This window comes from Phocoena sinus, chromosome 8 (assembly GCF_008692025.1).
Source record: "Phocoena sinus isolate mPhoSin1 chromosome 8, mPhoSin1.pri, whole genome shotgun sequence".
NCBI classification, from domain to species: Eukaryota; Metazoa; Chordata; class Mammalia; order Artiodactyla; family Phocoenidae; genus Phocoena; species Phocoena sinus.
Genome location: NC_045770.1, coordinates 101457082 through 101483536, shown reverse-complemented (window position 1 = coordinate 101483536; position 26455 = coordinate 101457082). Strand labels below are relative to the sequence as shown.

Genomic DNA, 26455 nt, shown 5'->3' with positions numbered 1-26455 from the left:
GAAAATGCTTAAAATTTTTAAGCTGGATGCCAACATTTTGTTTTTGTTTTTGTTTTTTGGGGGTTTTTTGGCCGCACCACATGGCACGTGGCATCTTAGTTCCCCAACTAGGGATCAAACCCACGCCCCCTGCATTGGAAGTGCAGAGTCTTAACCACTGGACCGCCAGGGAAGTCCCGATGATGCCAACTTTTTCAATGGGCAAATTAATAAACAATTCTGGATTTCTGGATTCTCTTGATCAGATTTTTCAGAGAACAGTATTCTAGGAAGGCAACAATCTGCTGGAGCTAAGACAGAGCTATCTAGATCGCCAGAGTCCCCACCCGGTTCCTACGGCTTACTGCATTACCTATATTCCTGTAGGTATGAGTTGAAGACTTCTGATGTAAATCCTCTCCTATTTCCCTTTCATTACACTTGTTAGTACAGAATCCACTTACCTGCTGCTTAAACTACTGTGACAATCTAATTAATGTCCTTATCTCATCTTAGCCCTCAATTTCTAATCACCTCCCTACTCAAAAACTTTCACTGTTTATTTGTATCTATAGTTCAAATTATTTAGCTTTGCATTCCAGGCCCCCCTCATCCGGTCTTCCCCAGGAAATCTTTTCCAATTTTATATTGATTCCCCTTCAGCCCATCTTTCATGAACTATATTCATACACTTCCTTTTCCAGCTCCAATTCCCTCCCTGGTTCTGTTTATCTAACCTTCAAGGCCCAGGCACTCCGTAAAGCATCCCCCAATTCCCATGCGCACACACAACCTCCCTAGACCTATCTGCCTACTCTGGCTGGACCTTCTGAATTCTCCATAACTTATCTGTTCCATTTTCTATACATTTTGTTACAACTTTCCAATCATGTACTTGCACAAGCACTTAATAGTTATTGAATAAATGAATTTATTCCATCTATAATAACTTTGTTCATACTGGAATTCTTTCAACACTTGTTTTGTCACTTGTGTTACGCTGGGACATGCATGAGGACAACACTGCCCCCAAAGGAGTGAAAATGGATTCCTGCAGAGAAGAGAGGGCAAAAAACCCTAGATATTAAAAAAAAGAAAAAAAAAAAAAGGTTTCCGGCCCTCCAAAGGTCCGTGGAACATAAAGAGACATACAGTTTATCAGTGTTATTACAACTTCATGGTTGGGATTAGAGGGGAAAATGTCTTTTTAAGGCTCCTGGAGAGGGGAAGACAACAATGAAAACAATTGAGAAACAGTATCCAGGGATCATGCCATTTGTTTCCTGTGTATTTGCTTGCCCCCCAAATTCCCAGAGAAGAGCGTGAGGACAGCAGTAAAGCAGAGTGATCAAAAGTGCAGGCTCTCGGGCTTCCCTGGTGGAGCAGTGCTTAAGAATCCGCCTGCCAACCCAGGGGACATGGGTTCGAGCCCTGGCCCGGGAAGATCCCACATGCTACGGAGCAACTAAGCCTGTGCACTACAATTACTGAGCCTGCACTCTAGAGCCTGCGAGCCACAACTACTGAGCCCATGTGCCTAGCTAGAGCCTGGGCTCCTCAACAAGAGAAGCCACCGCAATGAGAAGCCTGCTTGCCGCAATCAGAGGAAAGCCCACGAGCAGCAACAAAGACCCATGCAGCCAAAAATAAAAAATAAAAAGTGCAGGCTCTGGAATCAGACTGCCTGGATTTGTACGTGGGCTCTGATATTTCTTAGCTGGATAACACTGAGCAAGTTAATTAACCTCTCTGGACCTCAGGTTTCTCATCCCTAACATTACCTAATATCTCCTCCTAGGGTTGTAGTATTAGGTGAGGTCATACAGGAGAGCACACAGTAAGAGCTTAATAAATGACTATAAAATGTACATGTATAAAAATTTTTAAAAACGCACATGTACCCTAGGTGTTCACCACAAACGATTAATAAATTGATGCTGGTTGGCCTCAATAACAGGTGTATACAGGTGACTGGAACTGCCTCGCCAATCAGGCGGGAGCTGGAGGCTGCTCTGCAAGAGGTCTTTACACCTAGATTCCCTCATCTATAAAATGCGTGTACTGTACCAACCTCTCTTTTGGGATCTGCAGAACTGAAATATAATCATTTCACGTAATGTGCTTAAAGCGGCACTTCAAATATCGGCTAATATTAGCCCTACTGCAAGCCAAGCTCCAAGTAAAATCGGACTGGACAGCAGGACAGAGGTGGCCAGTTAGAGAAAACATCCTAAGACTGTTATAAAATTTCAAAAGCACCTACGGCCTGATTCACTTTCCCGAAACGGCTCCACGCAAGGGCCCTCCACTCGAGCTCGGCCCGGGGCCCAGTAGTACCTGAGTCGCCCCCCATGCTGGGACCCTGAGGACCAGACCCAGAATGCTCGCTGGGCGGCTGGCGTGGAACCGAGACGACGCCGGCCGAGGGTTCATGAGGTTCACGGTCCATCGTGTCGGACCCTCCACGCGGGTTTAGGGTGTGTGTGCGCGCAAGAAGGGGGGCGGGTCTCAGGGAAGGGAGAGGGGGCAGGCAGCTGTGACCGACACGGGGCGTCAGTCCAGGATCCGCGGGAAACCGGGAACTCGTCGCCTCAGTCCCACAGCCGCAGTACAATCCCCGCCGCGGCACATTAGGCGCGCCTGCACAACCCCTAAGGCACATGCGCACCGCTTTAGCGCCGCCGCGTCAGGGAACGCACAACCACACCCTCCCACCCGACCCGGGCTTCCTCTAGAAATCTTTACCCACGAGCCACCAGGCTCGCACGCCCTCTCTTTCTGCGCTTGCGCATGTCATAGTCCCGCCCCCAAATCCCGTGGACCTCTGCGAGATGCTATTTAAGTGTCTCTCGGTAGGCTTTCGGTCTCATTCTTCCACAGATTTCGGTAAGTGTGTGTATGTGACTGCACTTTAAAAAAAAAAAAAAATGACCACGAGAACGTGCCCGCGCCTTGGCCTCTCTCAGTTGCATGTATTGGGTTCGTGGGGCAGGGGAGAGAAAAACATGGCCATGGCATTGAGGCCTTGAAGCGACAGGGGCTTTGTGAAGGACAACATGGCGATGGGGGGCGGTGCCGACGGGCCTCTCTGTGATGAGAGTCTTTTCACAGACCTGTACTGAGCTCCGTGAGGATAAGAAACTCTGAGGAGACAGGCCTTGCACGGCCGACGCAGTCTTAGCTCCGGAAAACAAAGCGTTTACGAGATAGCCTAGTGCTGACCTGATGTTCTCTTGTCTTCAGGGTTCGGGCGCGCGTCGAGCCCTAAAGGATAGCAGAGAGTTCTCGTTACAGTAAGTGCTCGTGGCGTGCCTTTACCACCTTTATTTTTTTGGTTTAATTGTTGGATATACGGAAGTCCACCGGGATGTGCTACGGGGATGATCTCAAAAGTTGAACTCTCTCTTTCTGATGAATTAGTGGAGAAAACATAAAAATTCTGAGTAGCACTGTTTGTGGCCAATGTTTGGGCTCTTTAGCCCCGAGGTGTTAAGGGACTGACGTGGGACAGTTAGGCTACGAGACGTAAAAGTGAAGGGTGTTGTTTTTTTTTTTCCCAGATGTGGTTTAAATCAAAAGACCTTATGGGTGGGAGGATGGGACAAGACCTGTCCCTGTGTGGATCAAGCATTATGGCGATGCTCCAGGTGGGTATACGATGCTTTATGCAATTACGGGTAGGGGCACAGAATCTGGATGGGACTTGCTGCTTCAGATTGCGCTGGCCACTCCGTGATGAACGTAAAATGACAAGCATATGTCTGAACTCAAGTGATGTCATCTTACTCCTGAGAAGTGGGCCCCACATACTCAAGGGCCTTGCATGGCTATTCTTAGATACATATAATGCCTCCCTTTTCTGTCTCCAGCACCTCATCACCAATCCTAAAGAATTCAGCTGCCTCCCAGGGTGAATGCAGGTAATTTTGCAAATGGGGGGTTTAGGGTGTAGTCTGTCTGGTGTTCCCCACAACCAGGAGAGCAAATGGTCAGTGGAGCAGTGTTGCCTTTTTGCTCCTTCCAGCTTGTTCCTCTTGGAATGATTTTCCTGGGGAGGGAGATGGCAGCCCAGCAAGCGGCACAGTTGGTTCTTGTGATGGTGTGCTCTTCCCTCACCCACATGTCACTGTCAGATGATTTGAATGATAACGCTGACTCTCTGTGAGGTACGACATTTAATAGCATGTTAGAGTTCTGATGGCAGTTTCTGTTAATGAAGAAATTTTATTCCATCCTAGTGTTTTGAAATAACCATTTGCTGCCCTTTTGCAGGTTGTCCTCATGGTGATGTATACATCTGTCTTACAGTGAGTTACTTTTCCCAATGTTGTAAGTTAGGTTATATGTGAGCCTTGATGACTCTCTGGGCTGGAGGGGGGGGCGGTGTTGTTGTAAAAGCCCTGATTGATCCGTGTAACTTTTTGGTTTCTTTTGTTCCTTATAGTGATGTTTCTTGATCTTTTATCTTTCTTTTTTTTTAATATTTACTTCTTTATTTGGCTGTGTTGGGTCCCAGTTGTGGCACGCAGGCTCTAGAGCCCTCGGGCTTAGTTGCCCCGCGGCATGTGGGATGTCAGTTCCCCTACCAGGGATCAAACCATTGTCCCCTGCATTGGAAGGCAGAGTCTCAACACTGGACCACCAGGGAAGTCCCTTATTTTATTTTTCTTGATTTCCTAGATGCCTCTTGATCTGCTCAGGGTGAAACTCCTGGAAAGAGTTGAGAATCGTGAGTACTTGTAACCTTTCTGGTTGTAGCTTGTTTCCAGTGCCAGTGAGGAGAGCAAGCATTCTGTCTTATGCCTGTTCTAGCCCCAGAGCCAGTAATGGTGAACCCACTGGGGCTAACGGGGAGAGGGGATGAAAGCTTGTTCCATAAGGAAGTGTCTGGGGTGCAGCAAATGCCCGCGGATATCACTTGCTTAGCTTTTCTTGGTTTATCCATTAACCCCAGCTGGAATAATTCTGGCTATGTTGCTAATTACATGACGTTCTCATTCAGGAGCAGCTTGTTCCTTATTCCTGTACTACTCCTGGAAAGCCTCCCGAGTTGAAAGGTTAGTTGATTAATGTCTGTATGGCATATATCACCAAGTAAGCAGTTTCTATGATGAATCAGACTAGCTCACTATGACTTAAATAATGAGAAGACCTGAACACCTGAGAAACCGGAGAAGACAGCAGTGGGATACTGTCTGTAAGGAGCTTGTATCACTCACAGCTTTATCCTTCCCTAGGTACCATTGCCAGTTACCTGCTTGTTTGCTCAAAGGTGAGTGTTTTTCATATGCGTTGGTGCATACAGTGTATCGAGTAGGAAAAAATGCCTTTTTCGGCATGTCTGTGTGATGACTTACATGGAATCTCGTTCGGCTGACGATTTGCTGTTGAGACTCGGAAATCTGATTTTCTAGGAACCATAGCTTAGGTGGGAACAACTTTTAATGCAGGAATTAAGCTTACTGATTCAGTCTTGTTTTTGTTTTAGGTCCAATTCCTTGTCTGGAGCCTGAGAATGAATTGAGGTAAATCTGTCATCTGTGGCTACTATATAGAATTTGCCAGGGTTTTTTGTGGCACTTTGGATAGCTGTGCAGACATTACTTGTTTAATCCAAAGTTTGTCTTTGGCCATTTGTGAACCACCTGTGACAGATTTCCACTCACCAGTGATGAGTTCAGTACCGCCCCAGTCTGATCACTATGACTGAAAGGTATTTTCTGAGCTGTGAGTTTGCCTTGGAGTGAAAGGTGACAATAGTGGGAAGTTGGGTGGGCTTTATAGCCAATAGGAAGCTTTGTGGACTAGGTGGTGGTTTCTATCAAAATGTCTGTTGAGACCTACATAGATGTGCCTTTTGTCTCGGGGTGGTTTAGAGGCTTAGTTCCCAATCGTTCTTTCGCAGGGGAAAGGAGTAAGCCATATTTCTGTTCAACTCCAGTCTGAAGTTAAGAGGTGAGTAAATGTAAACACAAGGTGGGTCAAGTTAAAATTTCCCAGTGAAGAAATATTCACATGTCTTACTTCCTGTCCTAGTCCCAGAGCCTGTAAAGGTGAACCCACTGGGGCTGGCTGGGGGAGAAGAGGAAAGCTTGTTCCAGAAGGAACTGTCTGAGGGATCATAAGAATTTCTAAACAAGGCAAAGGAGGGAATAAATTACTGGTTGAAAATCGGTTGTGTTTTTTTTTTTCCTTCAGGTCTGAAGAAAGAACAAAGCACACATAATGGTAAGTATCTATTCATGTACTTACGTTACATATTTAATAGACTAACCATGATAAATAGAAAAGTATCTGGAAGCAGTCCTTTTAATGTTAGCTGGTTTAAAGGATAGCCCTTCTAAACCCATGTGGTATATACTTTTCCGTATGGTAAGAAAACTCAACTTTTTTTTTTTTCTCTACAGGAGTCCAACTCTCAAAGGATATCAAAAATGGAATTTTCTTATACAACCTACCTGTTCAAATTAGCATACAATTATTTTAGCCTTTCTAAATAAAACTTTTTGTTTTTTTAAACCTTCACTGATTCCTGTGTTTGAGTGGGTCTAGCTGGACAGAAGGAGATAATCCCAGAAATATTGTTACTGGCTTTACCCTGTTTAAGCTTGGCAGTTTGCCTAATGCTGAATTGTCTAACCCAGGGAGCCTCCTTACACCTTTAAGGAGTTTTTCCTTCTCTCTGTACTTAGCTGAGGAGTTCTATATGAATGTTTGCTGGGTTTGGGTGACCCTTTAACCTTTAGCTGTGCCCTAAAACTTTATACTAGACTTTTCTCAATGAAATACGTTTTGTGTCAGGAGTATAGTAAAGTAAAAGGCAATTTAACTGAAAGAAAATGCATTTTTGCTAATTAAATCGTAGTCATACAGTAATAAGAATGGTCAACATAGTAATTATAGCCACAAGAATGAAAGGGTTGGTCCAAGTAAGAGAAGGCACACCGAGGAAGCCTGGGGAAGCACCTGTATTTAAAGGTGGGAGGAACAGCAGAGGACAAACCGAGAATGAGGCACTGCAAGCAGTAAGAGAGCCTGCAGTGCTGACCTGTAAACCCGAGGGAAGAGAGCACCATGAGAGGTGTTTGGTAGATGATGAAGCCTTCCTCAAGCAATATTTTCACCATGTGGCAAATAGGAATTCAAATTAAGGCCCAGTTACTTAAGAGATGAAAGAACTGAGTCTGGGACAATCTGGAGAAATGGGGGAGAGCTCCAAAATGAGGGGGACCCTCATAGTCCTTCCATACAATGACGACTCAGTCTATATTTCTAGCCTGGACTTTTGCAACCTGCCCCTGACCTGATAACCAGTCAGACATTCAGACCTTGATTCCGTGTCGTTCCTCTCCAGTCTCCCCACTTCAGTAAGTGTCAGCAGTGCCAACATGTTGCTCCATCCCAAACATAGCAGTGTACTTGCTGGGAGAGCCAAGGCCGTGCTCTTGCTTTTGCTGACTGATGTTTGGTTACATTCTAGAGGAAGAGGAGGAGGCAGAATGAGAGCCAACAAACAAGGTTATTTGAAATAGCAGAGTGGTTCTCAACCAGGTGTGATTTTGCCCCCTGGGGAACATTAAAAAATGTCTGGAAAAAAACAACAAAAAAAAATGGAGACACTTCTGGTTGTCACAGTTTTTTGTGGGGAGTGGTGGGTAGGCTATACTATCTAGTGGGTAGAGGCCAAGGATGCTGCTAAACACCCTACAATTAATAGGACAGCCCCAACTCCCCAAACAAAATGTCAATAGTGCTGAGTTTTCAGGCACCCTGAGATAAATGCCGACAAAGAATAGGAGTCGGGCTTCCCTGGTGGCGCAGTGGTTTAAGAATCCTCCTGCCAATGCAGGGGACACGGGTTCAAGTCCTGGTCCGGATGCCACGGAGCAAGTAAGTAAGCCCGTGAGCCTAGAGCCCGTGCTCAGCAACAAGAGAAGCCACCACAATGAGAAGCCCGAGCACGGCAACGGCAAAGGCAACAAAAAGTAGCCCCTGCTCGCCGCAACTAGAGAAAGCCCGTGCGCCGAAACGAAGACCCAACGCAGCCAAAAAAAAAAAGAAGCTTGATCCCTGGTTGGGGAGCTATACTATCACATGCCTTGCGGCCAAAAAACCAAAACATAAAACAAGCAATATTGTAACATTCAATAAAGACTTTAAAAAGTGGTCCACATGGGCTTCCCATGGTGGCGCAGTGGTTGAGAGTCCGCCTGGCGATGCAGGGGATTCGTGCCCCGGTCCGGGAAGATCCCACATGCCGCGGAGCGGCTGGGCCCGTGAGCCATGGCCGCTGAGCCTGCGCGTCCGGAGCCTGTGCTCCGCAACGGGAGAGGCCGCAACAGTGAGAGGCCCGCGTACCGAAAAAAATAAAAAATAAAAAAATGAAAAATGGTCCACGTCAAAAAATCTTTCTTTTTAAAATTTATTTATTTTTGGCTGCATTGGGTTTTAATTGCTGCGTGTGGGCCTTCTCTAGTTGCGGCGAGCGGGGGCTACTCTTCATTGTGGTGCCTGGGCTCCTCATGCGGTGGCTTCTTGTTGTGGAGCACGGGCTCTAGGCACACGGGCTTCAGTAGTTGTGGCATGCGGGCTCAGTAGTTGTGTCTCGAGCTCTAGAGCTCAGGCTCAGTAGTTGTGGCTCATGGGCTTAGTTGCTCCGCGGCATGTGGGATCTTCCCAGACCAGGGCTCGAACCTGTGTCCCCTGCATTGGCAGGCGGATTCTTAACCACTGCGCCACCAGGGAAGTCCACATCAAAAAAATCTTAAAAAAAAAAAATTACATCACCTAACCTGCTGTGCCTCGGTTTCTCCATCTGTAAAAGAGGGAAGATGATAGTACTACTTATTCTATTAATGTTGTTAATACATATAAAGCACCTGGAATCGTGCATGAAACCATAGACTAGTCAGGCTGGGAATCAGTCATCACCAGGTGACGGATGGGAGGGAAAGCCAGGGCACTGGATAAGATCATTTCAGCAGAGAGTGTAAATAGGAGCAGAAATTTTGAATTCCTAGGAGCCAGGGAGCTAATACAAATCAGCAAAGAGGGTAGGGTTGGTGATCAAGAGGTCAGCTGGTCCCTCTTTTCTGGCCCGACTCCAACCCAGAGTTGCCACAAGGGGATGTAGGCCCAGAGGAACCAGTCTTAAGTCCGGGAGCCGAGGCTATCTCTCTGTGGGCCTGCCTACAGGGCCTTCCAGAACCTCCAGATCCTGTTCCTCCAGTTGATGTGGCCTCTTTTTAGGTGTTTGGATGCCTTCAGACAGGTCCTCCTATCTTTTTTGGGCTGTGGTTGTTAACTTGTAGGTTAGTGAACAGGCTTTAGGGGGCTCTAAGAATCTCCTCAGAAATTGTATGCAAAATTGTATAAGGCAACTATGCATTTATTTGGGAAAAGCTTCAACAGATTCTCAGAAGCGTTGGGTGATACAATAAAAATTAAACACCTCTTCAGACTGACTAAGCATTTCTTCAACCTGCTTCATATTATGTTGGTTTTTAAGTTTATAACATCTTCCTCTCAAGAGCACCAAAAAAAAAGTCTAAAATTGTTCAATTAATTTATAAATATGGGGGTTCCCTGGCGGTCCAGTGGTTAAGACTCTGAGCTTCCACTGTAGGTGCGGCCAAAAAAAAAAAAAGAGTTAAAAGGGGGTTGTAAATTGGGGAGAGTTGTTGTTATAAACCTTTGAACACTACTTGACAATTTATACCATTTTCATGAAAATAAAACATTAACTTACAAAATTTAAATGCACCCATATGGAAAGAATATTCCCTTGGCCTTGCTTTGCTTGTTATCAAAGCCAGTGGCTCTTTGTGACTTCTTCCACTTCTCTCCATCTCTGCCACCACAGCCACCCCAACCCCACCCCCTAAGCCACTTTCATCTCTTGCCTGGAGGATCACAGGAGCCTTCTCTCACTTTTCCCCAGTAAACCTTAAACATCATGAAGGCAAGGTCCATGTCTGATTTTGCTCATCATTGTAGGGTATCTGCTCAAAAAGCATAAACAAATGGACAAATGGCCTCTCAGTGAATAAACAGATCTCCAAGTTCCTGGGGAGTCCCCACTATCAGCCTCCTGTACCCACGCAGCAAGAGGCGGGGGTCACAGTAGAAGAGAGTGACAGAGCTCTCCCCACTTGCCTTTGCTTCAGAGGAGGACCTGACAGCTGAGACCCGACAGGGAAAAGCCCGCCGAGAGATCTGTGCATTCAGGATGCTTGGCTGCAGCCTGCCTGGACAGACTGAAGCCTGCTCCACCAGGGGGCTGTGGCCTGCCCCAGGTTGGGTCTTGCAGAATTTAGAGAAGGTTAGAATTGAAAGAAATTGAATTTTGCTTTTGCTTCTGTATTAGTTGTTTGTTTTGTTTTGTTTTGTTTTTTATTGCTGCTGTAACAAGTTACCACAAACTTGGTGGCTTAAAACAAAAAAATATATTATCTTACAGTTTTGGAGGTCAGAAGTCCTAAATGGGTCTCAATGGGCTAAAATCAAGGTGTGTTAACAGGGCTGCATTTCTTTCTAGAGGCTCCAAGGGAGAATGTTTTCCTGCCTTTTCTAGCTTCTAGAGGCCACCTCCATTCCTTGACTGATGACTCCCTTCCATCTTCAAAGCCAATGATGGCTCATCAGATCATCACTCTGACACTGAGTCTCCTGTCTCCCTCTGTGATCTTTGTGATTACGTACATGGAGCCCACCAGATAATCCAGAATGATCTCTCCTTCTCAAAACTCTTAATTTAATCATATCTGCAAAGTACACTTTGCCTGCCATGTAAGGTAACATAATGAGAGATTCTACGAATTAGGACATGGGCATGTAGGGGCATTATTCTGCCTACCACATACCTTTAATTTGGCCCCTCCCTGGAGATTCTGGATTTATTTTGGGAGCTTGTAGAAACTGCTTCTGTTTATTCACAGGGACACATTGTAAGAAACCATATTCTCTAAAATCATAGATTATCAGACTTTGCTAGTTGAAATCATATCAGTGAGAATAGAACATCCCACTCTTGCCTGAAGGATCTCAGCCAGGCCGGTCACTTTGACACATAAACAGCTGTAGAGCTCAGTTAAGGGGGTTTCGAACAGAACGTTCCGCGTTCAGATTAACACAGTTTCCAAGCAAACAGGACTTCAAGTCCCGTTCTCAGCCAGAGTCTGATATTAATCCCTTTCATACAGCTGGGCTATGCTGTGAGCCTCTAAAGTACCAATTCTTTTAAATTTGACCTACATTGCCTCACCCCTACTCCCACCGCAGGTCCCTGGGTTTATGAATCAGGCGGCTCCGAAACGTCTTTCTCAGGCCATCTTTTCTCCGCTGTGGGGCCGACGGTGGGTGATGGATGGTACAAAGGGCAAGATGTAAGTGGGGTGGGGGTGGATGTTACAAGCCGAGGAGGCGGGAGGGGCAGAAGGGAGCCGGGAGCCCCAGGATGAGAGGGGAACACAGGCTATAAGCCAACTTCCACTGTCACCTCTGGGCCGAGAGCAGCGTGTCCTCAGTTCTCACAACCACCGCTTAAATGCAGGTTATTAATTCCTCCATTTAAAAGAGGAGAAGACGGGAGCCTAAGCAACATGCCTCAAGTCACCAAATCAGGAACTGGCAAGCATGGATTCCAACTCGGTTCTTTGAACTCCTAAGTCTGTGCTCGGGAACCGCGGCCTTTCCAAGTAAATGTCCGGGAGAAGGGCTCCGCCCTGCATCTTCTTCCACAGACTAACGAACACCACCGCCTTGCCGCCCCCAGGGAGCGCCTAAAAGCCTTAAGGCTGGAGACGGACGCCACAGTCTCTGAGCAAAAGTACGACGCGGCCATTGATATCACGTCTAGTTATGTGGACCAATCCCCAGAAAGTGAAAGAGCAGAGGGGCGGGTTTATGCAAAACACACAGAGTTTGAGCAGGAAGGCGAAGCAGTAAAAACCTTGTTTAAGGTCTATTTCCAAAAATTTAGTTATCATTATGAAGCAAAAATAATTAAGAATTTGTTTTAAGCAAGATTACACATTAAGAAAAGTCTAATGGTTAGGCCATAAAAGTCACCACAACCGTAAAAGCTATAGCAAGAGTAACGCTGGCCGGCAGCGAAACTTACCGGTATCGCTTCTCGGCCTTTTGGCTAAGATCAAGTGTAGTATCTGTTCTTATCAGTTTAATATCTGATACGTCCTCTATCCGAGGACAATATATTAAATGGATTTTTGGAATTAGGAGATGGAATAGGAGCTTGCTCCGTCCACTCCACGCATCGACCTGGTATTGCAGTACTTCCAGGAACGGTGCAGTCCCCTTCGGGGGATAATTCTTGGCTGTCAAAAGAAAAGAACATAGTAGTTCAAGTACTTTGCTGTTTAGAATACACGAAAGCTGTTTTTATGGAAGTTAAGCTTTCATCTTTTACCTAGTTTTTACGAAATCTGTTTATAAGGGGAGATTTGTGGTTCATATAATTCTATATTAGATAACACATAACGCTTTTTTTAAGCTGGTGTCATACGCCATTTTTCGTATGTCTGTTACCTGCTGTGCAAAATACGAAGTCGGTGACACTGTTTAAAGCCCCCTTCTACGAAAACTCTAAATTCTCCGAAAAATACGAAAGAACCAACAAAATATGCATAGTTACAAGAATTCTGAGGTGCTTGTTTTTTTTTTTTTTTTTCATTTTGAGAACTCGTGTTTACGAGAGATTCTGTTTTGCGGGCCACGAATGAAGAAGTGTATTGCAGGAAAGCCGTGTAGGAACCACCATCATGAGACAACTGCGATTATTTTTCAAACTGTTTTCGGTGCTTCTGTCATTGCAGTAACATAAATCTACCCCCGCTGACGCGGGTTTGAGTCTTAACCCGCACAGATCTCCCCACGAAGGTTTTGCTTCAACACCGCAACTGTTGAACCGCGTCCCGTATAGTTCGTACTCCATACAACAAGGGCAACTCTAGGATGAGAAAGCCGCACACCACCCTCACAACAAAGAATAATTCTCGGTCGCCGTCCGCGTGCAGGAGTGGAGATGCAACGCAATAAAAAATAAAGCAAGTTTTTAAAAAAATATAATAAAGCAAGTTTTTAAAAAGCCATCAGAAAGAATATTAAGTACTCCAGTAAGTTCCGTACAAAATGGAGGAATCCGAGCACCGGCTTTTGGTCTGGATTGAACTAGATTGAGAGTGTTCTTTTCTCGGTAATGCAAAGCCAAGAACAAGGGCGAAATGTTACTCTTCGCACTCCTACCGCCAGTTCTCTACCGCAGTCGAAAACAAAGATTGCTTCTCTCTTCAGGAGTCAAATCTGGCGGGCCACAGTGGGGTCCTTTATTCTTACCGACGTAGTTTAAAACAGCAAAATTTCTCAAAAGCTTTGATTTCAGGAAACAACACTTCTCCGTACGTCACTCCATAAAGGGAATCGTTATGTTATTTTCTAAGTTGCATTTTATTCTGAGAAGTGTTAATTCTGCAGTTTTTTCACTGTGAGTTGATTTTTACGATCACCAAACCTCAACGTGAGGGAGAGCAATGCCCTACCTTACTTTTCCAAAAGGACATACGTAAGAGTGTCTCTTCGTTTTCCCAAACACTATTCGTGTTGTGTTTTCCTTCATTTAATTATTTTTCTTTTACGCTGCTTTGGGTTTTCATTGCTGCACGCAGGTTTTTATCCGTTGCTGCGAGCGGCAACTACTCTTCGTTGTGGTGCGGGGCCTTCGCATTGCGCAGGTTTCTGTTGTTGCTGAGCACGGGCTTCAGGCGGCGGACTTCAGTAGTGGTGGCACGCGGACTCCAGAGCGCAGACTCAGTACTTGCGGCACACGAGCTTTAGTTGCTCCATAGCCGGTAGGAATTTTCCCGGCGTAGGGTTCAAACCTGTGTCCCTACATTGACAGGCGGTTGTTTGATTACTGCGCCACCACAGAAGTCCCCTTTTTGTCTTTTCATACTCGAAGTTGAAGCCCGCCGCTTCACTAGCGTTTCAATCATTTCTGAAATGGTCTCTTACCTTGTCGGGTACAGGAAATATTGATGCTTTGGGGTAGGGAAACGGACTACGGATGCCTAGACCCGGCATCGCGGTTCAGTTAGGATACGCTTCACTCGAAGTGTAAAATGGTCAAGTTACTGTTCAGATCTCCACAAGAAACATCTCCAGGTTTCTGGAGATGTAAAAGCGAAAGCAACTGGCGCGCAAAGGGATTTTTGTTTTTTTAACTGTTGCGGTTTAACTCCCGGAAACCGCATTCCACTGGGTCGGACTCCGCGCGCGCTGGTGACGCACCTGCTGCGCCGGAAGTGTGAGCCGTAGGTTCCGGGACTCAGCTATGGCTGCTGCGGCAGCACGCTGGAATCATGTGTGGGTCGGCACCGACACCGGCATCCTGAAAGGTGGGGGGCGGGGGCGGGAACCAGGGGCGGGGGTCGCCGTTTGGGGACATTGGCGCGACTAACGTCCGTGTTCCACAGGCGTGAACCTTCAGCGCAAACAAGCGGCCAACTTTCACGCCGTCGGGACAGCCGCGGCGCGAGGAGGCGGTGAGCGCCCTGTGTTGGGGCGCGGGCGGCGAGACTCAGGTGCGCAGCCGCTGGCAGGCGGAGCGAGGGGCCTGGGGCACGGCCGCCTCCTTCTTCTCGCCATTCTGCCCTCCTCTGCTCGCAGATCCTGGTGGGCTGTGCGGATGGGACAGTGAAGAACTTCAGCACCGAGGAGGGCAGGTTCCAGGGTCAGAGGCACTGCTCCGGAGGGGAGGGCATATTCCGAGGCCTCGCCCAAGTCGACGGGTAAGACCGAGCCCCTTGCTGAAACGCTCAGGTCGTAGGGAGAGCTTTGAGGTTCCCGTAGGACGGCCGAATAATGGCGATCAACCTTGAGATGACAGGGGCCTTTGTCCTGCCGAAGTTCATTCATTCCTATAACAAACATTAACTGAACACCTACTGGGTTGTATATAGGCATTGGGCGAAATGCAAGGGCTTCAGGTCAACCAGACACAGTACCTGCCTTCATACAGTTTGCAGCCTACAGGGTTTTCTTTTGGCTCCATAATCTTTTGGATGACCCTGAGCCCGTCATTTAATAAGTTTCGAGTATGTTTTTCAGTGGGGGCTAACAATCACCAACAAGGTCGTGAAGCTCCCAAAGTAAAAGATAGGAAAGTGCTAGGTTGCAGGCCTAGCTTCCTTCCGAAGATGAAGAAAGAGGCTGTGAGCAGACTGTGTAGGTTTGGTGATGTTAATTCTGACAGGTGAGGTGGAGAAGGCTTTGTGGGGGTGAGAAGTTGGAACTGGCCCTTGAAGCACGGGTAGAATTTTGAAATGTAGAGAAAGGAATAAGGGCATTCTAGAAAGAAGCTCCTTCCTGAGCAGAGGCCAAGGATTGGTGTTAGGCTACAGGGTACATCACAAGGACGATAAATAGCATTTGAAGGTTGAAGCCGAGGCAACGTTTTTCCTTTTTATTTTTTTTCCTATTATTTGTGAGGAAGCATTTTAATATGACATAGGCAAGGTAGGTTGGGACTAAAGGTAAAGGGCTTTAAGTGCCAGGCCGAGAGATCTGCACTTCTGTACCTGGTGGGGAGTTACTGGTTTTTGAGCAGGAAATGCTGTGGTCAGAGCTATGAGCCTGCAGGAATGTGGAGGATGGATTGGAGAGAAAGCAGTTGGGAGACTGTTGCCACAGCCCAGGCAAGCCTAGAGCCTGAACCGAGTTGGGAAGGGTGGGCAGATATGAGAAAGAGTATAAGCTTGAACTGTACCGATACTGGAGAGAGACTTGCTTGGGCTTCATGGGACGCATACTTTGAGGGAGAGATTGGAACCCCGAACAGGGAACTTAAGGGAAGAAGCTGGTGTTTGGTTTTGGCCGAACACTAAATCCAGAACAGTCCCATTTCAATCCTTTCAGAGCTACTGATCCTGACCTCTGGTGACTGACTCAAGGTTCAGAAAGACTAGCAGGGCCAGGTGCCCCAGACGTAGCTGTGGAATAGCAAAGGCTCTCTGTTTTGGAGTATCAGACTTGATTTCCAGCTCTGGTGCTGACATTTATAGCTGAGTGGCAAATCTTTCAATTTCTCAGAGCTTCAGTTTCCTCACTTATGAGACTGGTAAACCCTTACCTTGTTGAGGAAATTAAGTAACAGCCATCAAGCCCTGCCCAGACCCGAGTAACCTAGAGGCTTCCTTAGGAGCAGGACTGGTATGGGACCTCCCTGGTGGCACAGTGGATAGGACTTGATGCTCACAGGACGTTCAGGCCTGTGTGCAGGAGGCCGGGGTTCAATCCCTGGTCGGGGAGCTAGATCCCACGTGCATGCCTCAACTGGCAGTTCACATGCCTCAACTAAGGAGCCTGCGAACTGCAACTAAGGAGCCCGCCTGCTGCAACTAAGACCCGGGGCAACCAAATAAATAAATATTTTTAAAAAAAGGAACAGGGGGCTTCCCTGGTGGCGCAGTGGTTGAGAGTCTGCCTGCCGATGCAGGGGACGCGGGTTCGTGCCCCAGATCGGGAGGATCCCACATGCCGCGGAACGGCTGGGCCCGTGAGCCATGGCTGCTGGGCCTGCGCGTCCGGAGCCTGTGCTCCGCAACGGGAGAGGCCACAACAGTGAGAGGCCCACATACCGCAAAAAAAAAAAAAAAAAAAAAAAAAGGAACAGGGCTGGTAGGAGGGAGTCTAGTTCATATGAATTTGGGCGTGGGTCGACTGGGGCCAGAGAACAACCCTGCTCCTCTTTTCAACCCTAACTCTATCCTCCCTTTGCCGGCAGCACCCTCATCACATGTGTGGATTCTGGGATTCTTCGAGTCTGGCATGACAATGACAAGGAGGCATCCTCTGACCCTGTGAGGCTCCCCTGGCCTGATCCTGAGGGTTGGGGGAGGTGGGGCCCAGGGTAGGAGCCAGATGAAGGCTTTGCGGGAGGAGGAGTAAGGATCTGGAACCGACTCTCATCTCCCCTCTCATCTTCCATTCTTTTCAGCTCTTGGAATTGAGGGTGGGCCCTGGGGTGTGTAGGATGCGCCAAGACCCAGCGCGCCCCCACATGGTTGCCACAGGTGGGAAGGAGAATGCTCTGAAGGTGTGGGACCTGCAGGGCTCTGAGGAGCCTGTGTTCAGGGCCAAGAACGTGAGTGATGCGGGGGGGGGAGGTGATGGGGGGCAGGGAGGGGCTGGTTCCGAGGTCCAGGGAGTCTGAGGCCACTATGTCAGAGACCAGCTGGGCTTTAGGGGACAATGGTAGAAGGCAGGAGGAAGGGGCACACTGAGCCCTCCACAGCCCTGTCCCCCATCTACCCACCCTACCAGGTACGGAATGATTGGCTCGACCTGCGGGTTCCCATCTGGGACCAGGACATACAGTTCCTCCCTGAGTCACAGAAGCTTGTCACCTGTACAGGGTACCACCAGGTGAGGCACCACCCCACCCCTATCTCTTTCTGGGCTTAAGCAGCCTCCTGGAGAAACAGCCTTGCTGTGCAGGCTCGGTCCCCACCATTCGGCACAGCCGCCCTGCTTGCCATCCTTCTTCCATCCCTGAGCTCCCAGAAGAGGGATGACTTCCCCCGTCTGTTCCAGCCCAATGGCTGAGCCGCTGATCTTCTCTTACTACATTCTAGGAAGGAGTTCCCTGAACTGTGATTCTTCCTTTTCCTCCCACCTGGAAGAGAAAAGAAGGGAGTGTCCCCTTCATAGTAGAATCACATGGTTCAGGTGTCATGAGAAGACGTGAGCTGGGTATCAAGAGAACTGAGTTCTGGTCCTGATGCAGCCTCTGATTTGCTTTCGGACCCAAGCCTGACCCTCTACTAACTGGCCTCAGCTCCTCAGCTTTACGGGAAAGGTCCACATGGGGATCTTTTCAGTGGGTCTTTCTCTCTCTCTTCTTTTTTGACTGCCCTGCGCTGCATGCGGGATCTTAATTCCCCGACCAGGGATCAAACCCGTGTCCCCTACAGTGGAAGCACAGAGTCCTAACCACTGACTGCCAGGGAATTCCCAGCTGGTCTTACGTGAAGTTCTAAGACCTGGGTGGCTGTATTTGCCCTGTTTCCTTTGCTCCTACATATTGAAGTCTGCTATTGGTGAGACGCCTCTGCTCAGAACACATACGAGGGCTTCCTCTCTCTTCCCTGTTGAGACTTAACGTCTTTCTCTGCTTGAAATTCAGCAACTCTTGACAGTTGGACTGACTTGCTTTTCCATCCCAAGAGGGGAGTACGGGGGGATGGAACGCTCATGCATGCAGACCATGGGAATGCTGCCGCCTCCAGGCTGGGGGACCTCTCTCCTCAGCCCTGTGTGTTCACGCTCCTTAGCAGCTGTCTCTCCTCTACCCCCCAACACACAGAGAAGAGGAGTGCATTTCAAATGAGAGTTTCTCTGAAAGAGTGGGCTGTAAACAAAGCAGTGTATGAGGAGGGGATGAAGATGTGGAGGAGCCAGAGGGCATATGTGGAGTGCGGGTACTGTTGGTGATGCTTCAGCCTTCCTCCAGGTCCGTGTCTATGATCCAGCCTCCCCCCAGCGCAGGCCGGTCCTCGAGGCCACCTACGGAGAGTACCCACTGACAGCCATGACTCTCACTCCTGGGGGCAAGTGAGTGTTTAGAGGGCAAAGTGGGGCTTGGGAAGGACTCCAGGGGGCCCCTGCTGACCCCATGTGCCTCTGATCTCCTCAGTTCGGTGATTGTGGGGAACACTCATGGGCAGCTGGCAGAAATTGACCTTCGGCAGGGTGAGTGGACTAGGGGGTGAGCGGACTAGGGAGCCTTGCGGGAGGGGGAGGGGTGGCCGGACTAGGGAGCCTTGCGGGAGGGGGAGGGGTGAACGGACTAGGGAGCCTTGGGGGAGGGGGAGGGGTGAGCGGACTAGGGAGCCTTGCGGGAGGGGAAGGGGTGGGGAGGAAGGGCAGGATTCCCTCTGACGGGGTGCAGTGGAGCTGTTGAGCCCTCTTTCAGGTGCCAGATTGCCCGTGTTCAAATCCTGGTTCTGCCATAAGCTGTGTGACCTTAGACAAATTACTTTGTCAATTCCGTGCCTTAGTTCCTTCACGTGAAAAATGGAGATATTAATGGTAACTGCCATCTCAGCGTTATGTTAAATGAGGATTAAATGTTGAAACATAAAGTGATATGAACAGTAAACACTCAATAAATGGTTGTTGGCTGGCCAGCTAGCACTGATTCCTACCACTTTCTCTAGGGCGCCTACTGGTCTGTCTGAAGGGGCTGGCGGGCAGCGTCCGAGGGTTGCAGTGCCACCCTTCAAAGCCCCTTCTAGCCTCCTGTGGCTTGGACAGAGTCTTGAGGGTACACAGGATCCGGAATCCACGGGGCCTGGACCATAAGGTGAGAGCCTGCTGCCTCCTGTTCCCTGGATTCATGTTTCTATTTCTGCAGGCTTGGCCCATTAAGGTCCCTCATCTTTTGCAGGTTTACCTCAAATCTCAACTGAACTGCCTCCTGTTGTCAGGCAGGGATAACTGGGAGGTAAGCAGTTGGGTCTGGGAATGTGGGAGCTAAGGGCACAGGTGTGAGGACTTCCCTGTGAAGAGGAAAGGGAAGCAGCTGGAACTCAGACCTGGGACTGTCCATCCATCTGCCAAGTGTAGTCCTAAAAGAGTCACTGCCAAGGGTGAAATAGGCACATGGATGGACATGGTTTCCAGGAGCAGGAAATAAAAGGGGTGGTGCCTGGAGGAATTATTCCCCTTCCCTGTGGGTCTGACTCCTAAGCTCTTCTCCCACTCACCAGGATGAACCCCACGAGCCTCAAGAGCCCAACAAGGTGCCCTTAGAAGACACAGAGACAGATGAACTCTGGGCCTCCTTGGAGGCGGCTGCCAAGCGGAAACTCCCCGATTTGGAGCAGTCCCAAGGCGCCCTCCAAACCAGACAGAGAAAGAAGAAGAGGCCTGGGTCCACCAGCTCCTGAAGAGCTTGTGCTCACGTTGTAAATAAACAGCTTAATACCTACCACGACCCTGAACCTTTTGTGTTGGCAGAAAGGAAAGAGTGGCGGCTGCTCCCTGAGCTGGGGTGATGGGGGGTATCTGCTGTCACGAAAGCAGGGCCGGGAGTCGGCGGGCTGGCGTGGGTGGAACCGAGTGCGGGGGCCGCGCGTGGGGCCATGGGCTGCTGCCAAGGCAAGGACTTTCAGACTTCGGGTGAGCAGGCCAAGGAGGCCGGGTCACAGGAAGTTCAGGAAGGTGGGACCGGAGACACACAAGGGTGTTCAGGGAGCCGGGAGTGCGCGATGGACCACCCAGAGGTTGGACTGGGGAGGATAGAGCTCAGCGGCCTCGCATCCTCGCAGGCAAAGAAGGGGTCGATGCAGACCCGGCGGAAAACCGGAATCTCAGGTCGCACGAAAGGCTTCTGATCACTGTGCTGTGGCGGCGGCTCTCCCTGTTCAGCCGTCGGGGCTCCTCGCGGTCAAGCAAGAGGCAATCAGTCCAAAATCCAAAGCAGGCGTGTACGTTCCAGGAGTGCAACCGGGAGGGGATCCAGGAGGAGCCCGGAGAAGGGGTGACCCCAGCCCTGTTCTCAGTCCGCCCCAGCCTCCCTCCAGAGAATAAAGTTTCTAACTTGTACCTGCCTGAGAGCTTGTGCCTCCAAGGCTCGCTTTGCGCACACAGGGCGCGGGCACCACCAGGGCTGCGGGCTCTTTAAGGCTCCTCCCCCGAGGCTGGCCCATTCCCTTGGGCCCCAGGCTCCCGTTCCTTGGGGGCGGAGCCACGGTTGCGGCCTAGCCAATGGGAGAGCGGAGTTGCATTAGCGTTTGGGTGCAGGGGCGCGTCTCTCGGGTCGCCGGGCTTGAAAAGGCGTGGCACCGCCCGCTCGTCACCGGGGGTGGGGTTATGTGTGGGTGACGTGGCGGCTTCTAGTCTTTGGTCGGGTTTCGGCGGCTTCGGTTCCCGGGGAGAAGGCGGTGACGACCCGGGAGATTGTGGCAGTGGCGGCGGCGGCGCCAGGCGGCAGAGAGGAGGTAGGACACGCTCTAAGAGGGGTCTGACCGCAGTGTCTGCTCTGGGCAGCTCTTTCCGGGGACGGCGCGGGCTGGGGGGAAGGGAACCAGAGGCAAGCGGGCAAGTCCTGCCGGCCCGGCTCGAAGTGAGCGAATACGTCGCCGTCCAATCAGGAAAGCCCCTGTTGAGACAGACGTCGGCCTTAGCTAATCAGTGGTTGCAGTCCTCCAGACGGTGGGACTTAGGCGAGGCGAGGGTGGTACTTCCTGCTTCAAATAAACACCTAGAGATTTCCCCCCTCCGCCCACCGAAGTGTGTCCCTCTCAGGAGGTCCGTCAGCGTTTCTCCCTGACGAGTCGGAGGAACCCGTGGATACGAGAGGGCCCACTTAGGGCCTAGGGCAGTTGCACGGGCCGGACTGGAGCTTCGGAGCCACAGGACCTGGCTCTGGCCCTGCCTCTACTTCAGGGCCCGGCCCGCGCTCTGGCCGCCAGAACCAAGTTGGAAGAAGAGTCTGAGGAGCCGGACGGCTTGGGCCAGAGAAGAAGCGGGGTCCTTCCCGCTGCGGGTCGGCCCCAGGATCTGCGGGTGGCTTCGGGCGCGAAAGTCCGTGCCAAGTGCAAAGGGGCCCCGAGGATCTGGTTGGGGGGGATTTGTGGGGAAGGAGGCTGCCTGGGGAATGACACTCTCCCCTCCACCACAGTCCAAGGTTATGCGTCTCAATGATCCCGCGGAAACGCTACGGGTCTAAGAACACGGATCAGGGTGTCTACCTGGGTCTCTCAAAGACACAGGTCCTGTCCCCTGCAACTGCTGGCAGTAGCAGCAGCGACATCGCCCCTCTGCCCCCCCCAGTGGCCCTGGTCCCTCCCCTTCCCGACACCATGTCCTGCCGGGATCGGACCCAGGAGTTCCTGTCTGCCTGCAAGTCCCTGCAGAGCCGTCAGGTAAGGACCTGGAGTGGGAAAGGCAAGAGTGACTCATACTCAGACCTGGCAGAGGCGGTGCTCCAGCACCGTTGGTTGAAGTAATTCTTGGGGGAGCCCGATGGAGAACTGGTCCAGCTTGGGGAGGGTGGTAGGATCTACCAAGCAACAGAGAAGAGGTGGGCTAGCTAATCTAGAGGTAAGGATCTAGGCTTTTTTTTTTTTTTTTTTTTTTTTTTAAATCAGGAATTCCCTGAGCGTAGGGTTGCTATTCTGGAAGGAATATCTCAGCGCAAGAGGTGGCTGCGAGTATATTTGGTTTGGATAAGGAACAGATTCTTGAAAGAGCTTTTAGCTCAGAGACAAGCACTTTGAATTCTAGTTCCAGTATAATTTTACCAAGTTTGCTCTGTGACAACACAGAAGTTAATCTAGTTGGATCTCAGGTTTTATATCTGTAAAATGAAGGAAGGTTTCTAAATAAGTAGTTTTAATCAAAACCACTTTGGAGTGCTTTTTTAAAAATTAGATTTGTCTTGGTCCAGACTTTCTGAATCCAAGTGGAACCTGAATAAATGTAATTTAAAATATTTTTACTGGTCAGCTCTTGTTAGCTTCTCTTCTGTACGATCTCCAAGAGTTTTACATTTATCCTCTCTGATTCCCGGATTGGAGGAATAGAATGGTAATACTAGTTACCATTTATTTAGTGCTTAGAATGGACCTGGTATGTGGCTAAAATAATTTACAACCCTTAGGTTTTTTAATCTTAGCAAGAACAAGAGGTGTGTGGATTGTCTTCATTTTACAGAAGAGGAAGTAGAGATTCAGAATGGTTTAAGCAGCTTGCCCCAAGCTCCCCATGTAGTAAGAGGTGGCACCTAGATTTGAACCCAGGTCTACCTGTATGGACTGTCTGGTGGAGGATGCCACTAGTGTTAGAGGGTGAGTTTAGTAGACACCTGAGGAACAGTGAGGAAACAGTTTTCACTGAGGAAACAGTGAAAGCTGGAAATGGGGAGGGAAAACTAAAGTTTTACCTCTTGACGTTGCTTTTCAGAATGGAATCCAGACAAACAAGCGAACTCTGCGTGCCGTCCGGCAGCGCAGTGAATTCACCCTCATGGCCAAGTGAGTTGAGAGAAGTTATGTGGTGTCTGAGGAGAGGTGGCCTTGCCTGTGGTGACCTTGGCCGTGAGGACTGGGATTGGTTGTGCTGGTGCTAATGTGGGAAAGGCCCTCTCCTTCCCTTCCCGCAGTGTTCCCATTAATGCTCGTTTGCAGGCGCATTGGGAAAGACCTCAGCAACACATTTGCCAAGCTGGAGAAGCTGACAATCTGTGAGTGTTCTCGGGGCCTTTCAGAACTGGGGCAGTGAACCCAGGAGGGCGGAGGAACCATACTCCCTGAGCCTGGTCTTCAGCCTCACCTGTCGTGACTTCTTGTTTGTCTCTGCAGTGGCAAAGCGCAAGTCCCTCTTTGATGATAAAGCAGTGGAAATTGAGGAGCTAACTTACATTATCAAACAGGTGAGCGACTAGTGATCGGCAGAGCCCAGCATTTCAATTGGATCACTTCCGTCATTTTCCCTTGCTCTAGGGTCCCAGAGAAAAGTTTCTAGAGCCAGCCCCAAACATCCCGCTCATCCAGTGTGTCAGTGATCATCTACTGTGTACAAAGCACCGTGCTGGGCACTTGCCACACAAACATTACGAGGCAAGATACCTGCCTTCAAGGGCTTACTGTCTAGAAGAGGTATCCAGCCCCATAAACTCACACTTACAATGGATAGGAGGCAAATGGTACAGAAAAGATCTTATGAAAAGATGAATGAGATAGTCTGGGGACACTGGGAAAGATTTTATTGAGGATGTGACATCTGAGCTGGTTTCAAGGCTTGTGGAGAAGCAGTGGAAGAACGTGCCAGACAAAGGAAACAGTGTGTGCAGAAGCATGTCTTATAAAAGGGAAAGTTCGAGTTTTTGCTCAGATATCACCTGCTCAGGGAGGCCTACTGTCACCATGCTGTTTACTACCCCAGCAACCAACTCTGATCTCGCTTATCTTGCACTATTTTCTTTTTTATAGCACTTGTTACATTCTAATGGTCTCTATAATTAACTTATGTTTATTGTTTGTTTTCTCCCACTTAAGTCATCTTCCTCAAAAAAAGAAAAAAAAAGTGCTAATACCATAAGAGCAGAGATTTTTCTTTCTGTTTGTTCATGGATGTATCCCAAATGCCTGTAGCAGTGTCTGGCATGTATTAGGTACTCAGTATTTGTTGATTGAATTGAGTGATTGGCAGCAAATGAGGCTGAAGAGGTAGACTGGTAGCTGTCTGTGAAGATCCTCATGGGGGCTTGCTAAGGCGTGTGGAATCACTCTGAAGTGTGTGGGCTGCAAAGACGATTAGAACCTGGATTCCAATTCTGTCTGCAAGACCCTAGTATAGCAGTTCTAACAGTGTTATTTGTTTCTTTCCCAGAACAATGTAATAAGAATAAAATGAGAAATTGAATGACCATGGGGGAAAAAGGAACACCCTGGAGCATGAACGGTCAGAGACGCTAGGGAGGAGGCTTGTGCAGTTCTCCTGTATGAAGATGATTATGGCAGAGGCCAAAGGGCAGACACATTCAGGAGATGCTGTGCTGAGTAGAAAAGAGAGGGTTCCGTTAATTACTGGGGCATTATCGCATAGGCATTTAAGAACCACTGACTGGATTTAGACAGACTTCAAATCCCAGGCTCACCAATCATGGTGTGACCTTGCGTAAGCTACCCAACTACTCTGAGCTTCAGTTCCCTTATAAATAGAAAGGGGATAATAACAGTACCCATCTCACAGGGTTGTTACAAGGATTTATTAGTTTATTTTTTCAATCACTCACATTATTGAGTGACTTTGGCTGCCTGGTTCTGGGGATTCAGCAGTGAACAAGACAAATGCGGTCCCTGCCCTTGGCAACTTCCTTGCTGAATGGGTGAACTAGACACTATACAAGCAAACAAAAGACAGTTTCAGGTAGCAGCACATCCTATTAAAGAAATGAGGTGAGTGAGTTCCTCAGGGTAGGGGCCTACTTTACATGGGGTGATCTAGGATGGTTTGGCTGAGGAAGGGACATAGAGACCTGAATGGTAAGGAGAAAGTTGGTCATCCAGAGATCTGACGGGGGCACATTCCAGAAAGTGGGAATAGCAAAGGGAAAGGCCCCGAGGCCTGGGCAACCTTGATGTGAAAGGCTGTGAAACAGGCCAGTGTGGCTGCAACACAGCCAGTGAGAAGGAGGCCTGTGTGTGTGGGGGGGTGAGATCAGAGGAGTGAGTGGGGTGAGACCACATAGCCAGTGTAAGCTAGGTGAGGAATTTGGATCGTGTACTAAATTTAGTGGGAAGGTCTTGGAAGATTTTGAAGCAGGGGAATGACATGCACTATTTTTGGTTTAGAAGGTCACTCTGGTGGTTGTGTGGAAAGTGGATTGTAGGGGCAAATTCTAAAAGGAAGATCACTTAGGAGGCTCTGGGCAATTTTTAGAGAGAGGACAGTTTGGACTAGGGTAGCTTTGTTAGAGAAGGAGATGAGTGGACACATTCAGAGTATATGTTGGAATCAGCTGGGTTCTTTGTGGGTTCCTTGTGGATTAAGGGAAGAGAGAGGAATTGAGGATGATTTCTTAAGGTTTTCTCACCTGGTGAGCGGTGGTGCCATTTACCAAAGTGGCAAAGAAGGAAGGGGGAATAACTGGGGGGGGTAATTAAGAGTTGTTTTCTATGTTAAGAGAAAGTCATAAGCTGCTTAGCAGGTTGCATGGCGCACAGTACTCAAACCCGAGACTGCTGTTCTGTTCACAAAGCGCTGAGTATGTAGTAAACGCTCAGCGTAGGTTATGGTGGTGCTGTGGCGTATAGGTTGGGTTAAGGAGATGTCAGTATGTGACTTAGAAGCTTCTAGCTTGGGCAACTAAGTGGGGAGTGGTGCCATTTTCTAAGTTCCGGGGGGAGGAGATTTTATGGGGGAAAAACCTGGAATGCAGTTTTGGACACATGGCTGTGAGCAGGCTCCATTAACTCTGAAGGGACAGAGCAGTCAGCAGCAGAAATTGTCCAGGGGTCTCGAGAGAATCTTTGGGGCTAGGTTACTAATTGGAGGAATACTAACTGGGGGTACTATTGGAGGGACTCTAGAAGTTGTCTAATCTAGTTTTTTGGTGGTTTTTTTTTTAACTTTTATTTATTTATTTACATTTTGGCTGCGTTGGGTCTTTGTTGCTGCCCGCGGGCTTTCTCTAGTTGCGGCGAGCGGGGGCTACTCTTCGTTGCAGCGCATGGGCTTCTCATTGCAGTGGCTTCTCTTGTTGTAGAGCACGGGCTCTAGGAGCGCGGGCTTCAGTAGTTGTGGCTCGTGGGCTCAGTAATTGTGGCTCGCAGGCTCTAGAGCGCAGGCTCAGTAGTTGAGGCACACGGGCTTAGTTGCTCCGCGGCATGTGGGTTCTTCCGGACCAGGGCTCGAACCTCATCCCCTGCATTGGCAGGTGGATTCTTAACCA

At 49.0% G+C, this 26455-nt stretch overlaps 3 protein-coding genes, 1 long non-coding RNA gene and 9 other non-coding genes across 16 annotated transcripts in view; 12 read left to right on the top strand and 1 right to left on the bottom strand.

Moving 5' to 3' along the window:
- The window catches only part of SLC3A2 (solute carrier family 3 member 2), a 47902-nt gene extending 45244 nt beyond the window's left edge, over positions 1–2658 (bottom strand). Inside the window, exon 1 of the mRNA XM_032640269.1 lies at positions 2317–2658. Within this exon, the coding sequence (XP_032496160.1) occupies positions 2317–2641 (325 nt within the window). The 5' untranslated portion in view covers positions 2642–2658. The remainder of the gene's footprint in view (positions 1–2316) is intronic.
- A 124-nt stretch (positions 2659–2782) lies between these two features.
- On the top strand, positions 2783–6504 carry LOC116757872. 2 transcript variants are annotated; one of them, XR_004351106.1, is made up of 13 exons: positions 2783–2865; positions 3223–3272; positions 3540–3626; positions 3849–3899; positions 4004–4145; positions 4252–4286; positions 4660–4708; positions 4982–5036; positions 5217–5251; positions 5468–5504; positions 5885–5934; positions 6178–6207; positions 6387–6504. It is a non-coding gene; the product is annotated as an uncharacterized LOC116757872 (long non-coding RNA). The 2 variants fall into 2 exon arrangements; XR_004351105.1 differs by having other exon boundaries at positions 2797–2865; positions 5468–5934.
- Positions 3352–3427, top strand: LOC116758938. Its single transcript, XR_004351316.1, has one exon. It is a non-coding gene; the product is annotated as a small nucleolar RNA SNORD26 (small nucleolar RNA).
- LOC116758937 lies at positions 3707–3776 on the top strand. The gene has a single exon (XR_004351315.1). It is a non-coding gene; the product is annotated as a small nucleolar RNA SNORD27 (small nucleolar RNA).
- LOC116758936 lies at positions 4108–4182 on the top strand. Its single transcript, XR_004351314.1, has one exon. It is a non-coding gene; the product is annotated as a small nucleolar RNA SNORD28 (small nucleolar RNA).
- On the top strand, positions 4749–4875 carry LOC116758943. Its single transcript, XR_004351320.1, has one exon. It is a non-coding gene; the product is annotated as a small nucleolar RNA SNORD22 (small nucleolar RNA).
- On the top strand, positions 5082–5148 carry LOC116758935. The gene has a single exon (XR_004351313.1). It is a non-coding gene; the product is annotated as a small nucleolar RNA SNORD29 (small nucleolar RNA).
- Positions 5321–5390, top strand: LOC116758940. Its single transcript, XR_004351317.1, has one exon. It is a non-coding gene; the product is annotated as a small nucleolar RNA SNORD30 (small nucleolar RNA).
- Positions 5641–5709, top strand: LOC116758941. Its single transcript, XR_004351318.1, has one exon. It is a non-coding gene; the product is annotated as a small nucleolar RNA SNORD31 (small nucleolar RNA).
- Positions 5974–6099, top strand: LOC116758942. The gene has a single exon (XR_004351319.1). It is a non-coding gene; the product is annotated as a small nucleolar RNA SNORD22 (small nucleolar RNA).
- A 5600-nt stretch (positions 6505–12104) lies between the features above and the next one.
- LOC116758866 lies at positions 12105–12295 on the top strand. Its single transcript, XR_004351255.1, has one exon. It is a non-coding gene; the product is annotated as a U2 spliceosomal RNA (small nuclear RNA).
- Positions 12296–14307: 2012 nt separating this feature from the next.
- WDR74 (WD repeat domain 74) lies at positions 14308–19990 on the top strand. Its single transcript, XM_032641767.1, is given in 12 exon segments — positions 14308–14390; positions 14469–14500; positions 14502–14576; positions 14662–14783; positions 16778–16853; positions 16991–17137; positions 17317–17418; positions 18506–18606; positions 18689–18744; positions 19212–19357; positions 19442–19498; positions 19764–19990. Coding segments are annotated over 12 exon segments (1158 nt in total). The 5' UTR covers positions 14308–14326; the 3' UTR covers positions 19944–19990.
- Positions 19991–20856: 866 nt separating this feature from the next.
- STX5 (syntaxin 5) overlaps positions 20857–26455 on the top strand; it is a 28384-nt gene continuing 22785 nt past the window's right edge. Inside the window, exons 1-5 of one of the 3 annotated variants that reach the window (XM_032641908.1) lie at positions 20857–20996; positions 21680–21923; positions 22963–23033; positions 23187–23242; positions 23361–23431. In XM_032641908.1, the coding sequence (XP_032497799.1) occupies positions 21699–21923; positions 22963–23033; positions 23187–23242; positions 23361–23431 (423 nt within the window). In that variant the 5' untranslated portion in view covers positions 20857–20996; positions 21680–21698. The remainder of the gene's footprint in view (positions 20997–21679; positions 21924–22962; positions 23034–23186; positions 23243–23360; positions 23432–26455) is intronic. The other 2 variants (XM_032641910.1, XM_032641911.1) reach the window with 2 other exon arrangements.